The 16,837-nt window shown below is 33.9% G+C and overlaps 2 protein-coding genes across 4 annotated transcripts in view; both read right to left on the bottom strand.

Moving 5' to 3' along the window:
- LOC111426602 (uncharacterized) overlaps positions 1-16,837 on the bottom strand; it is a 116,939-nt gene that overhangs the window by 57,295 nt on the left and 42,807 nt on the right. The window lies entirely within an intron of this gene.
- LOC111426609 (endocuticle structural glycoprotein SgAbd-4-like) lies at positions 6,924-7,469 on the bottom strand. The gene is made up of 2 exons (XM_023061219.2): positions 7,287-7,469; positions 6,924-7,237 (listed from the first exon to the last, which is right to left on the bottom strand). Exons 1-2 carry the CDS (start codon positions 7,406-7,408, stop codon positions 6,982-6,984), a joined length of 378 nt encoding a protein of 125 aa, XP_022916987.1. The 5' UTR covers positions 7,409-7,469; the 3' UTR covers positions 6,924-6,981.

The raw sequence follows: 16,837 nt of genomic DNA, 5'->3' as shown, positions 1-16,837 counted from the left end.
GTGTAACGAGATTATAATAGTACAAAAAAATTCGCCGAAATAATGATACACTTCAGAATGCAATTTGACGCTAATTTCATTCGAGATCAGCTTTCAATTACCGGAAAATATTGCCGAGATAAAAGCTGATAAATTAGGCAATATTTATTTTATTAAATCGTCTTCAAAGCCAAAACAAACCACTTAAAATCTAGAAACTTCGTTTCCGCTCTTTTAACTACGCCATCTACATAGCAAAGGGAGGCAATTACTGGGAACGCGATGTTTAAAATGGATTTTGAAATAAGATAGTGATCAAATTTGTTACAGTTGGATAGTTTAAACCGTATGATTTTCTTTATCCGATAAATGATGATGGTGTAAAAATCCCAAAATCCTAATATTTAGGGTGATATTTCACGGTTTACGCGGATTCGCCTCACCGTTTCGGAATGCGATTCTAGGGGATTTCCCGAAATCAAGTTTTAAACTCGTAGAGAACGATAAATCACCGCGTACGGCAGCGCGATTTGTTAAATGCCAAGAGTCACGCAGAACTTGGGATGTCCCGTGTCCTGCATCAGGACCGTACGGACAGCACCAATCGCCGCCATTCGTCATTGTCACCAAGATTAAGTAGTCGAGCTGTAGGTGGCCTGTCGATCCCTCGACGTGTTTAGTCTTGCATTCCACCCACAGCGCAAGGAAACACGTTTCTAACCATCCATCAACCATCATCAAATATATTTTCATTTTTTTAATTTTTTATTATACTCAAAACTCGATATCACGGATTTATATGGGGAATTGAGTTATGTACAAATACCTTACTTAGAAGCTGAGGTAGTACTTCAAGGTTTTCAATAATAACATATTATTTAGTAATCGAGGCAGGCGTGCTACCGAGGCAGTAATTCTAGTTTTCAAAATAAAGTTAATTGGATTAAAAATGGATATGGATTACTTAGAAGCCGAGGCAGCCATGTCGACGAGGTGGTGGTTCTACTACTTAAAATAAAATAATTTTCTTTAATTTTAATTCAATAAAAATATACAACAATCTAGCACTGAATAACAACTAAAATTAGAACTAACACTAGACCGGTGCGTTTTCAGACGCACGGCTACACCCGACACTTTCTAGTTCTAGGTCTAGTGTTAGTTCTAGTATTACACTAACACTATCACTAGAACTAAGACAAGACCTAGAACTAGAATCATTCGGATTTAGCCGCACGTCTCTCAAGACGGCTAAACTCTCTTACAACTAACACTAACACTATCATTAGAACTTACACAAGACCTAGAACTAGAATCATTCGGGTTTATCCGTCTTGAGAGACGTGCGGCTAAATCCGAATGATTCTAGTTTTAGGTCTTGTGTTAGTTCTAGTATTACACTAACACTATCACTAGAACTAACACAAGATCTAGAAATAGAATCATTTGGGTTCAGCCGTCTTGAGGGACGTGCGGCAAAATCTAATGTTGGTGTTAATTCCAGTTTTAGTTGTTATTCAGCATTAGATTATTGTATATTTTTCATTAAACAAAAACTAGAACTAACACTAGACCTAGAACTAGAAAGTTTCGGATTTAGCCGTCTTAACCCTTTGTGTCCCGACAGTACTTTAAAGTACCGGTAGTTTTAAACACTCATTTTAAAGTGTAGTAATCTATTCGGCGCATTTAGAGCTGTCTGTACTTTTTACTATACAAGAAAGAATCTGTATAAAAAATGACACAATCCGCACTGTAGAGTTTTTAGGTATATTTAAACTTATTCGTCCAGATGTGAGGTTAGAAGTTTAGTGAAAAGTGGTGTTGTTGAATTTTGTTGTTCAGAAAGGTATCTCTTTGATAAATGGTTATTAGGTGTGATTATTACAGATCATTTTAAAAAGAAATCATTGCGATTTAATTTAAAATAAGTCTCATTCCTTAATTTGCATCTTTTTTGACACTTTTAGATTATACGAAAATGTAAGTTTTGTTTCAATATTTTTTTCTCAATATTTTTCCAATCAAACCCAACAATTATTATACATCATTTTAAAAAGAAAGATTTGGGCTTTAATTTAAAATAAGTATCATTCCTTAATTGCAATAAATACGGCTTCCAGGAATTTTTAAATTAACATCTTTTTTGACACTTTTAGGTTATACGAAAATGTAAGTTTTGTTTCAAAATTTTTTTTTTCAATATTTTTCCAATCCAACTCAACGATTATTATATGTCGATTTAAACAGAAAGCTTTAAGCTTCAATTTAAAATAAGTTTCATTTCTTAATTTCAATAAACACGGCTTCTAGGAATTTTTGAATTAGTATCTTTTTTGACACTTAGATTATGGGAAAATGTTAGTTTTTGCACAATATGTTTTTTCTCAATATTCTACTGCGTCTACGAAAATGTCGTAGCGCAAGTTCAAAAGAAAGAGGAAGTTGTGGAAATTGTTCTGCCAAAGCTAAACCCCACTCAAAATGTACTGCGTGCAATATTTATTTATGTTGTAATGAAAGAAAGAACTGTTTTTCTGAATATCATAATGTGATTTAGCTAAAGCAAGTGTTGCTTATTTTCTAACGTAATAAAAAATATATTATTCCTATATTAGCAATAAAAGGTATTGTATACTGCAACATCACTAAAATATATTTTAATAGTTGACGGTACTCTCAAGTACCACTATCCCCTTGGAATGGGGGGATTGCATATTTTGCTAAAATTGATCCAAAGGCGAGTGTATTTGATAGCGTTTTAATTCTGTCACAAAGTTTCAAAATTTTTGACTTCCTGGGACGCACAGCTAAACTCGATCAAGATTTTTCTTTTATACTACGAACCTTATTAAGTCTCAAACTAACAACATTACAAAACACGAATAGAATAAATTAAGCATTTGCTAAGTTAAAGTGTGACGTCATGAACGTACCGTCGAGCTGTTATAACTTGGTTAGATCTAATTTATTTTGAACATCCTTATTGATCCAAGTTCCTTTTTTGTTTATGTTTAACCTCGTCCCAAGGGTGTATTAAATAATCTTTAAGTGTCATTAGGGCGGTACCCTTTAAGCTTGGGTCGTTACAGCATGCTTATTATATTTCCATTCTGCAACAAGATTTTTTTTTTGTGTTGCAATTTATTCTGTTTAAATTTGCATCTGTATACGGGATTAAACAGGAAATAATTCCTGGAGCTTAACGGACGTAAGTGCCAATCAAACCGCGACCCGAGTTGCCCTAATTATTGAGTCAACACCGCCCGGTTTGTTGATTGTTCTGTCCTGGACATCTGCGCCCACCGATTTTGATTGATTACTGCACGTTTAAGCTAGATCGAAGATATTGTTTCCTGATTAATTAATTAATTATCCAAATTTATTCTTTTTTACCACTCCCCAAATTCATACAATGAATAAAAGAAGTCGCTCCATCTTAATTGGAGAGACTGGGACGTATAAAATCCGGATCCACTAACTCAAGGATGCACTTCATTATTTCCGCCTCGAAGAGCCAAAGGGAGAGGGAAGACGCCTTTCTTAATTCCTCTTCGTGCCGATCCTAACATACCGAGATGTCGGGGACGTTGTGGGAGATAAAGGGCTCGAAAAACTTTCATTATTAGCGTGTCCCCGGAGGGATGCCCTTACCATTTAACCTGTTATATATATATTTCAGGATGTAGGGCATCTGACCGGGAAGTATATCGACTTTTTCAACCCTCTCTGGGAGCTAAAAACTGGTTTCGCCTTCGCCATCGGGGTTATTATCCCCAGGGAGACGATGCCTTTCCTTACTTACGCCCATAAACGACTGAATTAAGTCGTAAATATAGGAATTTTGCTTGCACCCCGTTGACATGAGATATTGTCATAACAACATAATTATAGTATTTTTATGGTTATCGTCTATACTAATTTATTTATTACCCCACATATAAAAATTTTTTAAATATTTGTTTATACATAAAAATAATTAAATAAATTTCAGTTACAATTTTATCCCAACAATAACTAACTGAAATGTTTACGTTTGATTGTTTGGATTTATTGGGCGCATTTTGTGCGATTTTATATTTTATGATTACATGGAATTTCAGGATTGTAATATTTTAGTCAAAAGGAAAATAAATTTAATCGATTTTTTTTAAATACTACAATAATGTTTTAATTAAATATTGCGATTAAATTTTAGTTAAATTCAATTATTTCTCTTTATAGATTTGTGAAAAATTCGGAAATGATTTTTCGTCATACTTTAACCAAGCTGTATGGAGAGATACCATTGGGAGATCCTACAACATAGCGACCTTTATCCACAAAGCAAAGGATCAAATAACTTTGTTTCAGTCCGCCACCAAAAGGTATGTACTTTTAATTAATCATTTTATCCGCGATTACTTGAATTCGCAAAATGCTGGGCAAAAATCACATTGCTTAGTATTTTATGAGGTTATGTAAGAACTCCTTACCCGTCATAACTTAATATACAGGGTGATTTATTAGCTCGCCATCAAACTTTGACATATGATAGCTAATCCAACTACGAAAAAAAAATTTTAATAAACATGTCCTATTTCAATTATTTACGAAATTATAACACTTTAAAGTTTTAATTTTTATATCCTAATTAACTGATAATTTTAACAAATATTGTTTAAAATAGCCTCCTTCTGCTAGAATATATGCTTCACAACGACGAATTAAAAAATTCTTCAAACGAATTAGAATGTCTGGTTGATTTCATTAACATTTTTTTACTCACCCTGTATAGTGGCTAAACACGAAACTTTCTACTTTCAGACCTAATGTTAAAACTAGAAATAACACTAACATTAGAACCAACACTAGACCTAGAACTAGAATCATTCGGGATTAGCCGTCTTAAGAGACGTACGGCTAAACCCGAATGATTCTAGTTCTGGATCTAGTGTTAGTTGTAGTTTTAGCTCAATAAAAACATACAACAATCTAGCACTGAATAACAATTAAACTAGAACTAGAAACATTCGGGTTTAGCCGCACGTCTCTCAAGACGGCTAAACCCGAATGATTTTAGTTCTAGGTCTTGTGTTAGTTCTAGTGATAGTGCTGGTGTAAAACTAGAACTAACACTAAACCTAGAACTAGAAAGTATCCTAGTCTAAACCCGAATGTTTCTAGTTCTAGGTCTAGTGTTAGTTCTAGTTTTAGTGCAATAAAAATATGCAACATAATGATTATCTTATGCTAACTAGCGCTACCTACCCATGTCACTAGAACTAACATTAGACCTAAAACTAGAAAGATTCGGGTTTAGCCGCATGTCTCTACGGATGTGTTAAATCCAAGTTAATTATGATATAAAAATTTTGCAACTTTATAGTGTTATTATTTTGTAATTATTAAAATAGGACATATGTTCATTAACATTTCTTTTTGGTAATTGGATTAGCTATCATATGTCAAAGTTTGATGGTGAGTTAATAAATCACCCTGTATAATCTTATGATAATTAGGTACGCCCGATATACAACCTAAGAAACTTAACGTGCTAAAAATTTGGATGGTGTTGCTTTGTTTCCATTGTTTTTGCCAATTAATCCATATCAACGTTTTGTAGGTTGTATAACTCCATGGTTAGTGTCCACTATTCCTCTGCGTAGAAAGCACCGAGAAAACATAACGTCTGAGATGTCTGATATTGATATCGAAAGTTGTGACTTTTGGCTTTCTCTATTCTGCACCTTATCTCCATAGAATAGCTTTTTCGGTTGTCAGTGACTTAGGATTCTGAGTAGAGAATAAAAGTGAAGAAAGAATGCCTTGGAGTTATTAAATATGTCAATCAAGAATTTAATGAATTTAATTCTCAAAAGAACTCAACTCAACCTTTCTCAAATTTATGATTTTGTGAAATTGGCTCGTTTTGAGGTTGACTTTTCTTACTTTAAAGTTGACTTGCTTAGGAGTAGAATTGAGTTGATTTAGGAGTGGGTTGCTTTGCGGTTGAATTCCTTTTTGTCTGAATTTGTTACGGTTTGGGTGGGCTTATTTTGGAGCAGAATTAGGTTGCTTTTGGGTTGACTTGCTTTGGAAGAGAATCACTTCTTAGCTGAGTCTGTTTTGAGTTGAGTTGGTAAACCTTCTTTTGTACTGAATTTGGTCCCCAAAGCAACTCAACCCAATCCCAACCCAACCAATTGTATAGCTGCAGGATTAAATTTGCTCATTTTAAAGTTTTTGTCTTGCTTTAAAATGGATTTGTGATGTTTTGGGGTTGAGTTTGTTTACTTTTGGGTTGAGTTGCTTTGTTTGAGGTTGGGTTGGCTTCCTTTGTACTGAATTAGATTCCCAAAGCAACCTGACTCAATTAATTATCCTTGATGCAGAGTTGAATTGCCTTATTTTAAGATTGTCTTGCTTTGGATTTGACTATTTTTCGCAAGAAATGAGGAAATATCCTAACATCATTTAATAATTTATTTTATATATGCATATTATGTAGTTTCGAACTTAATCAATAGCTTAACCCGAATTCCGTGCGTTATCAAATTGAACCCGAACGGTTGATCGTGACGTATCCCCAAGGACCTAGAAGGGACTCGAAGGACAGTGTGTTGCCGGGAGGGGTCTCCGATTTTCAAAGGAAAAGGCGAAAACCCGCGCGACGCGATCGGGAGACGAAAATAAATCCGGAAAGCTTATGCCACCCTAGAGACTGACGGACTGTGATTTTATTACCGCGCGACCACCATTCTACTCGGGGCAATTCGCATACCAGATAAGAAGCCCTGTCGCCATCCGCCTTTTTCACCGAAATCGACCTGCTTTGCCCTTCTTTACCACCACGAAGAATTCCTAACCCTCCGCTTACATTTCAACTTTTACGGAACAGTAGCTCTATATAAAGAAATCGAAACCACAAAACTTGATTGGAAATGAAATTTAAACAAAAAGTATTTCAATCAATTCTTTTATTACAAAAATATATACAAATCGAATTTATGATATAATCTTTTAAGCCTTCTTGGGTTCATTTTCCTCGGGGTGAGCGGCGATGTATTCTAAAGCTCTAGCGATAGCTGCTGGCACAGCTGGAATATGATCTCCGCTCGGTTTGAATCCATTTTCATCGGCTGTGTATGTCACAACGTACTCAACACCGTCTGGGCCTTTGTAAGAATATTTTCCTTCGGCCACAATGGAGTCTTCGTTTTCAATTTTTCTTACTGAACCGTGTTGTTCAACGGCGGTGCCATCACCGGTTTGATAACTAATATTTCACGATTTATAAAAATTTTAATTAATCATTTCCAACTTACCTAAAATTGTAAGAACCGTCGGGTTGTACATCACTAGATTGAGACACAATAGGAACCGCTTCTTCCGGAGCTGGCGCGGCAACGCACGCACCAATTAAAGCGAACAAAACCACGAAATACATCTTGATTTATTCTTCGATGAAGAGTTAATGTCGTCGAGATGTTTAAGTCGATAACTGTTTAAGTCATTACACACCGCGTCTTTTATATACCAAATATTAATGAATTGCATCATCGCGGCGTATACGAGAAGGTGAGTGATGATGGATAAGGAGGGGAATGTCAAATGGATGTTTTTTTGTTGTATTTAGTCGTTGAATTCGTCGTAATTAAACATGCATAGAATACCGTGACGTAAGTGTGCGGAGCTTTATTGTTGATTGATAGGAATTGTTTACGATGATGCGAAATTTAACGGGTTGTTCGTTATTGAAATCGAATTCAATGAAATATCTATAATATAATAGTCGAGGAGTAAATGTCATGTAATTGCGCACGTGGATGACTTAATGACATTATAATCGTTTTGTCTTATTATTATTGAATCTTTGATATTTAAAAGAAATTAGTTTCAATGTTAGTTCTAGTTTTAACCAGTTAACTGTTAAAAAAAAAATTAAAAATACTCAAATTCATCTTTTTTGAAATAATCAGTAAATTTTAACCTAATTTGATGTATCACACCCCGTATTTATCACAAAATTCATTTTAAAAACATAAATGACGTAATTAGTGTTTTGTTTTCGGCCATCTTGAATTTATAAAAACAAAGATATCTTTGGTGCTATAACATTTAGATATACCGAGTTTGGACTCATTTTCCATATTGTTTAATTATCTACAATAATATTCCTGAATCATTTCTTTTCCGCCATCTTGGATTTTGAAAAATGTCATCTTGATTTTATAAAAATTAAAACCTCCTGGTTATGATTATAAATTTTGTTGAGGTTGGATTTATTTAACGCCCTTGATAATAAATGCTCCAAATCATAATCAATTTAATAAAAAAAAACTGTCAAAAAAAATCAAAAATATTCAAATTCATCAAAAAAACCAACAATTTTTGAAATAATCAGTAAATTTTAAACTAATTTGATATGTCACATTATAAAATTCATTTTAAAAACATAAATGCCGTAATTACTTAGTGTTTTGTTTTCGGCCATCTTGAATTTATAAAAACAAAGATATCTTTGGTGCTATAACGTTTAGATACGTCGAGTTTGGACTCATCTTACGCGTCTTTTAATTATCTACAACAATATTTAGGAATCGATTATTTTCTGCCATCTTGGATTTTGCAAATGCCATTTTGATTTTATAAAAATCAATATATCTTGGATGTGATAATTTTTTATAGTGAATTTGGCCTCATTTAGCACGCTTAACGAAAATACCTCCAAATCATAACCAAAAAAATCCAAAATTTTTGAAATAATCAGAAATTTTTTATAATTTTTATCATAAAATCCATTCTAAACACATTAATGACATCACTAATTTTTATTTTGTTTTCGGCCACCTTGATTTTGTAAAAAGAAAGATACCTTGGGTGTTATAACACCTAGATATATCGAGTTTGGACTCATTTTCCATATTTTTTAATTATCTACAACAATATTTAGGAATCGATTATTTTCTGCCATCTTGGATTTTGCAAATGCCATTTTGATTTTATAAAAATCAATATATCTTGGATATAATCATTATTTATAGCGAATTTGGTCTCATATAGCACGCTTAACGAAAATACCTCCAAATCATAACCAAAAAAAACCAAAATTTGTGAAATGATCAGAAAATTTTTATAATTTTTATCATAAAATCCATTTTAAACACATTAATGACATCACTAATTTTTGTTTTGTTTTCGGTCATCTTGATTTTGTAAAAAGAAAGATACCTTGGGTGTTATAACACCTAGATATATCGAGTTTGGACTCATTTTCCATATTTTTTAATTATCTACAACAATATTTAAGAATAATTTTATTAAAATTTCCGATTAATCAACGAAAGTGATGCAACTCTTCCCCATCTCAGTGTAAAGAAACTTTAAAAACATCCCATTTCAAAATCGATGGAAATTCCTTTTGCCCTCTTTGTTCTCTCAATTTTCTATCCCTCCTCGAGGGTACAGATCAAACGTTCGATTTACATTTTCCAATACGCATAAAGCAATATATAACATGGAAGAGCACCAACTTTGCGTTTTAGGTATCTTCATAAACTTTTTTACAAAGTATTCATTATACACGGAAATATAATATTTCTCAAATTTTTTTTAAATAAAGATGTAGAAAGCAAACGGCGAGATTATAATAGGCAAAAAGTGGAGTGGTGGCTTGGAGCCCTCCACCTTGTTAAGGGTGTGGTGGAAAGTTGGGGGCGGAAAGTAATGGAGCAAAACTCGTGTGAAAAAAAAAAGTAACGCGGGGTTGTGTAACGATGTGTTACTCGGTTAGTGGCTAGATGGAATATCCACCTCGTTTTCGGGGGTGAAAACGTGTTTTATAAATGAATTACTTTGTCACAGTGTACATTTTGGGGCGGTAAGAAATTTATTTTATTCAAAATTATTACTAAGATGATTCCATCGTAATTTTAAGCAGCGATACTCGTAAAGATGAAATTTAAATTGGATTTTTTACCTCGATATTTCAAGTTAATATGAAGATTTTTATCTTAATTAAATTTTTGGGATAAGAGTAAAAAAATAACGCGAGAGAGAAAGTTATGAATGAAGAAGTTTCTTTTATTGTTGCGTAGAGTTAATTGAGAGTTTTCCTTTTTAGTACATTTCTCCATATTTATAAATGTCAATAAGATTAAAGTAATCCCGCGGTTACGTAACAAATACTAAAATTGGTTAAAACGTTTTAACCATTTTATTTCCCATTAAAAAAGTCATCTATTTCAATTTCGCTTTGAATACGAATTCGCATCTATCGTGTTTAAAGTTATAATTAAAATGTATGTTCAATTTTTCATTCAACTTTATTCCAAATGGAATTTAAAAAAAAATTGACATTCAATCTTCTAAAATGTGATGTCAGCGATGAAAAAACCCTCATCTCACTACTTTATTCGTTTACTCACGTTTCGCAATGAGTTAAGTGAGGCTTATTAACATATCGAAAGCCAACCACAACACCAAGTCGTAGGTTAAAGGTGAAATTCGTAATAAATTTGTAATTAATTCGGTAAATTCGCACCAAAATTTTTCGTCAAGGTTTTATTATTTAATAGGTTCTTATTATGTACTTAATAAAGATTGAGTGTTTGCTGACCATAAACTATTTGAGTGTGTTAATAAAAAATGTTTTCTTAACCTTATTCGCGTTACATTGACAATTATTTCTTTTAAATATCAAAGATTAAATAATTATAAGATAAAACGAATGTCATTAAATTATCCACATGCGCAATTACATGACATTTATTCCTTGATTATTAAGACAGATAAACACGAATCTTTCTAGTTCCAACTCTAGTGTTAGTTTTACTATTAGTTCAAAAAAGGTATATAATAATCTAGTGTTGAATAACAATTAGAGTTCTTGAAAGACGTGCGGCTAAATCCGAATGTTACTAATTATTAAGTCAATGTCCTTTGCGGCCGAGGGACTACAATTAATACAATATTGAAGAACACGCGCTGGACTTAATTGCCGAGACTCTACAATTAACATCATATTAATTTGAAACGTTAAATCCATCCCTATTCCGAATCGATTTTCTGAATTGTTTAGCATATCTGAATTTTTTACGTGACACTAACGCAAGAACTCTACACCCAACCTGGAGGACCAGAATTTTCTTGGGGTATATTCCCTTAGCAAATAGGTTCCAGTTTTGAAATTCGTTAACACCCTCTTCTGTTTGCTACAAAACGTACACCCTTGCACGCCGTGCCTTTCCCGGAGTTAATTAATGAGTTAAAGAACGTAGACGTAAGATTTACTGGTATGCTGAGGTAACCTGTGGATATTTCTCAGAGTTTTAGAGTGGCTAAGACATAGTAGACAACCCCAATAGGATGAATAGTATGGATTTTGTAAGAAGAGCATGTAAAGTATCTATTCCAAATGAGGAGAGGTAGACTAAATACATACTGGATTCAAGGGATCAGGCTGAGTATAGGAACTATGAGATTATATATATTAATTTGAAACAATCAAGACATTTCTGCGTCTTGGCCCCAATTACTTATGTATTTAGGTGCCTTTCCTCGCAAGATTATTTTATTAAGAAGGATAATTTTCGCAATTTGAATCGATTAAAGTGAAACGCAACATTGTCGTTGTGTAATCCCTAATCAATCTGCCATATTTGCTTATGGCGCACGACATGCGCGTCATATCGAATAATAATAATTCGATAACCGTACCCCAGTCCCGACGGAGTGGTTGCAATTATATGCACTTGGCAGAGTTAAATTGGATTTAGCTGCGTCCGCTCGTGCTGAAAGCGAACTACAAATTGGACACTCGATTTGCAAGATATAGTTTATCCAATGGGTTACACGTCGCATACGGTTCACTAACACATTTTTTAAATACATTTTGATTAACCACGTTTTCAATTTGTAATAAACCAACATTTTCAATACTAAATATAACGAGGTTGGGTAAGAAAATCTTATTGTATTAGTAAGTATAGAGTTAGGGGTAGTTTTTCTTCTTTGACGTGCACACTCCGGTAATCATAAAGGTGTTGCCGCCCTTCTAAAATCAATAGTCGTTTGGAACATTTATTGCGAGCTGTATTGGAAGTTGGCCAAGACGCCGCGTTACGACGGCGCTAATATCGAATTGGTTCTCCACAAATTACACGGGGTTTGTACGCTATAGGTGCGGGGGAGGAACTTGACTATTTGGAAATATTGGCACGTAGCCGCTACGGGGGAAATAATAATAGAAGCGGCGCCCTTTAAAGTGGACCGGAGGGGGCGCAAATCTACCGCGAAGATAATGGAAACGTGTGTTTACCGGTCGATGTTTGAGATAGTTACGTGATTGAGTTGCCAAATCCGCCATAACACACCGATTACAGCTACTTTTTAACATTTATCGATATTGTAATATTTAATAAATTGAAACTCAATCAAATTTGTTTGGGGTTAAATTGGTCGTGATGAATCCAGCGGCGAGCAACTGGCAATTTCCGTAGGTGTAATAGCGAACTTTCAGTTTTCTCTTTTTCCATTTTCACAAAAGCAATTACTGCCTATGTAATTATTTCATTATCAAAATACCGGCGGTTTGCCACCACGACCGCAAAATCGTGTTCGAGGGTTCGCAATGGGGCGTGTAGAGTTAAATTAATGACATAACTGCTTTCCCTTAATCCCCCAATTCTACAATATTTCAACTACCACTTCAGTTGTCACCTACGTTAATGTATCATTATAGAATGTTTCATGTACATACGTTAATGTGTTATAGATTTGTTTATTTTAAGCAGAAAAGTTTCTAAAAACATGTGATCAATTCTCAAAGGTAATTAAGATACAGCCAATTAATGCATAAATTGATTTCACGCACGGCTGTTGTGCTACAGCTTCTGGAATGGAAAATGGACTATAGGAGACGATTTCCTGAATGCTACCAGATTCAAGAGCACTTACTCGATTATTCAACAGACTACATGAAACCGGTTCTGTTCCAAGTACAAGTATTCATTCTCAACGTGCAGGTGTGCAAAATCTAAATGAAGTTGAACAAATTCTTCAGTCGGTAGAACGCAGTCCATCTACTAATACAAGAAGACTGTCTGCTCGTCTTGGTGTTCCTCATATAAAAGTATGGAGAACATTACGTACTCATAACTTCTATCCATTCCATGTTCAACCAGTACAACACCTTGAACCAGCAGACTTTGCCAGGAGCTTTTCTGCTTGAAATGAACAAATCTATAACATATTACCGTACCTCATGAATATATTATCGGCGTATTAGTGATAAGCAACTGTATCTGAATGGGAACTGCGTTATTGAGGAGATAATACCTGCACCGATGCATAAATTGATTGAAGATAATCAGTTAATCAACGGTGTAAATGAGATAAATTAATATTACTATATGAAACTATTAATATAATAATAATGTGGATAATTCATTATTAGTCGTTTAATAGTCCTTTAATTGGTCATTCAAGGTCGACGAAAAGACAATCGGGGTACTCGAGAACGCCGTTTTGAAGGGATGAGAGCCGGTTCGTGAGGAAAAAACAATGAGTGGCGTCGCGACGTTCTCCGGATTCCAATTTGTAATAATTCAGGCCGTTCAAAGGCAATCTACGATCTCTGTGGACAAAAGACGATCCGCGCGCGGCCGCTCGCATTGTCCGGTGATGCCAATTTGTCGGCTCATTGTGAGCCGTGTCTCAGTCGACGCCGCCTCCACCGCCCCCCAAAACCCCTTTACGCGTCCCGCCACCTTCTGCTGCCCGGAACCGGCACCTCCACCATTGTTCCAATAATTACCCGCGGTCTATTGTTTCGCATCCGCCACCGATTGTAAATGGAAGGGACGTTTTTAGACGGCGAATAAGGCTTTGACCTCAGAGATTATGTGGGTATGGTGGTTAAAAGTTACTTTCTAACATTTCTGTGATTTCTATCAAGAGGACTAAAACAAAAAAAAGAGTCATTCTCATTTCCTTTCTGTTGGGCCATCTTGGTACGTTTTCATCATTCTGATTTCTTTTTAACTGTTGTAGTGAAGCAGCAAGAAAAGTTCGATGTTAGAAGTTGTCTTGATTAAGAAGTTTGATGCTAATCTCTTTAACCGAATATGGTAAATTAACACTAAACTATCTCTAAAAAGTAATTTCGCTGTATACAGCCGAGGTCGCTTGCCACTAATTCATTACAATATCTAGTACAATATTCTAGTTTTAGTTCAATAAAAATGATTTCGGCGTTTTTTGAAACAACTTCGACGCACGGCTAAAAAAAAACTTTCAGGTGTCAACGTCAACTTTAATTTCATTATTATATTCGTAATATTTATTAAATAACCTTTAAAATGAGCCCAAACATGACGCATTTATCTCAAAAAACAAAAAAGTTAGAACAAAAAATATTAAACCTGAAGTTGGCAACGATGAAGTTAGCAACATAATTTTTAAATATTAATACCAACCTTAATTTTTGACATTTTTTCTGGTATTTTCGTTTTTTATGAAAAATTATTCTACTTATTTTACGACATTACGAATATGTCAAAATAACTTCATTAATATTGAAATTAAATATGTTGTGTTGGTACTCATTTTAAAGGATTTTTAATGATGATTACGAATATATCGCAATTGAGATTTACATTTAAAACCTTAAGTTGGTATCATATAGTAGGCAAATGGACATCCTCTCCGGTTTTGAAAGTCACGCAAAAAAATAGCTTTGACAAATTACACTGTGTAAACGTGACTTTTCATTTTACTCCTCCGAATTAAAAAATAGAGTATAGATCAATTGTAGCGCCGCAAGCCGAGGTCGCTTGCCGGCGAGGAGCTACAACATATATTGTGGAATATTGTACTAATTGTACTGCCTGGGCTTATTAGTTACTATTAATTCAATTTTTTAAGAAAAAATTTTTAGTTATTAAGCTGTTCATTTTTTAATATAAATGGATACAAAATCAAAAATCCTTGAAAATGAACCGAAACACGACTTATTTATCTCCAACCGTTATCAAGATATCTTAATTTTTAGAATAAAAAATGGCGATTATTTGACATTTGACAGTTTATAACCTAACTTTTTTATTTTTAAACGTAAACATATCGTGTTTGGTATCAAATGAAAGCATTTTTAATTCTTATTAAGATTATTTTAATATTTATCAAAAAACCGTTATATTTAATTTTGACATTTGACAGTTTCTAACCTAACTTTTTTATTTTTTAACCCAAATATATCATGTTTGGTATCAAATTAAAGCATTTTTGATTCTTATTAAGATTATTTTCATGTGTAACGCATGGCGTTAGGTTGTTGTATATTTTTAGTGAACTAAAACTAGAGGAAATACTAGATGTAAAAATAGAAACATTCGGGTTTAGCCGTCTTAAGAGACGTTCGGTTAAACCCAATGTTTCTAATTCTAGGTCTAATGTTAGTTCTAGTGCTACTTAGCTCTAGTCTTAGTTATTATTCAGCTTTAGATTGTTGTATATTCCTATAGAACTAAAACTAGAACTAACACTAGACCTAGAAATAGAAAGTTTCGCGTTTAGCCGTGCGTCTTCAGACGCACGGCTAAACCCGGACCTTTCTACTTCTAGGTCTAGTGTTAGTTCTAGTTTTAACTGTGATACAGCGCTAGCTTGTTGTATATTTTTTTGTACCAAAAGTATAAGTAACAGTCTTAAGTGCGTCTCTTAAGATGGCTAAATGTTTCTAGTTTTAGGTCTAGTGTTACTTCTAGTTAGATCGTCGTCTATTTCTATTGAACTAAAAGTCTATAAAGGGCTAAACCCGAATATTTCTAGTTCTAGGTTTAGTATTAGTTCTCCTTTAAATTTAAATTTCGCGAACTAATAATGGTTAAGATTCAAGGAAAACATTTATAATCACGTCATAATATTGTTCTTTACAAAAGATAAACACAACGAGATGTTCTATTCGTGGAGATTGAAATCGAATTTATAAATATTTGTTTTCAATTTATCTAGTTTATACATCATAGACATCGAAATGAAATATTAAAATATAAATCGTTTTAGTAATGATATCTGATTATAAAATAAAATCACCCATTTTACAATGAATATGGAACGCGTCATCAAATATTAAAGCGAAATAAAGTTATTGTATTATATTCGCAATTTAATATACCGATTAAAATTAATGCCACATAACATAATAAAAGGAAAATGAAATAATAGTGAATAAAATAATTTAAATATAAACGTTTTTTTGGGATTGCAAAGTGAGTTGAACTAAAATTTATAATAAAATTCTTAGTACTACTCTTCACCAGTAAATCATCCGGAAGATTGAAGTTTCTGTTTTACGCTTCGCTTGCACCGTTAAAGTAACTCATAAAAGGGGGCTTCGCTTTCCCGGAAAGTCGTTTGCGAAACACATGTTTTAGTAAACACACTATAAAGGCATTAGAAGTGCTCCACAAACAACTGGGAAATGTGTACAACCCCTTTGTTATTCTAAAACAGTTTTTACTTTTAAATTTAATTTCATTTATAATAAAATAATTTTGAAAAAAGTGTTGAAAAAGCAATTTCTTATCGTTCAAAACAAAAAAAAAATAGGAATAGCCCCAAAGGACTGCTACCTCGGCTGTCACCTGAACCATTACAGATGAAAAAGGGGTTATTCTTCCTCCTTGTGCTTTCGCCAAAAATATGTTTCGACATAAATCCCGAATTGTCTCGGATGCGAAATTAAAACGGAGCTTATCTGGTTTCCTTCCATCTCTTTCGGTGTGGGTCGTCCCGGTTTTTCCGGGATCTCCCGCGGGATCAATCGATCCCGGGAAGAGTTTGAAGCGAGGAAAACACCGATACCGAAAGAGCT

Source organism: Onthophagus taurus, chromosome 5 (genome assembly GCF_036711975.1).
Source record: "Onthophagus taurus isolate NC chromosome 5, IU_Otau_3.0, whole genome shotgun sequence".
Classification (NCBI taxonomy): Eukaryota; Metazoa; Arthropoda; class Insecta; order Coleoptera; family Scarabaeidae; genus Onthophagus; species Onthophagus taurus.
The sequence above is the reverse complement of the archived record's forward strand: the minus strand, read 5'-3'. Positions and strand labels throughout refer to the sequence as shown.

Excerpts from the sequence above, each read along its gene's own strand:
- LOC111426609 (XM_023061219.2), bottom strand. The coding sequence starts at position 7,408 with ATGTATTTCGTGGTTTTGTTCGCTTTAATTGGTGCGTGCGTTGCCGCG. Across the intron at positions 7,238-7,286 it reads GACGGTTCTTACAATTTTAG|TTATCAAACCGGTGATGGCA; the intron begins GTAAGTTGGAAA and ends GTGAAATATTAG.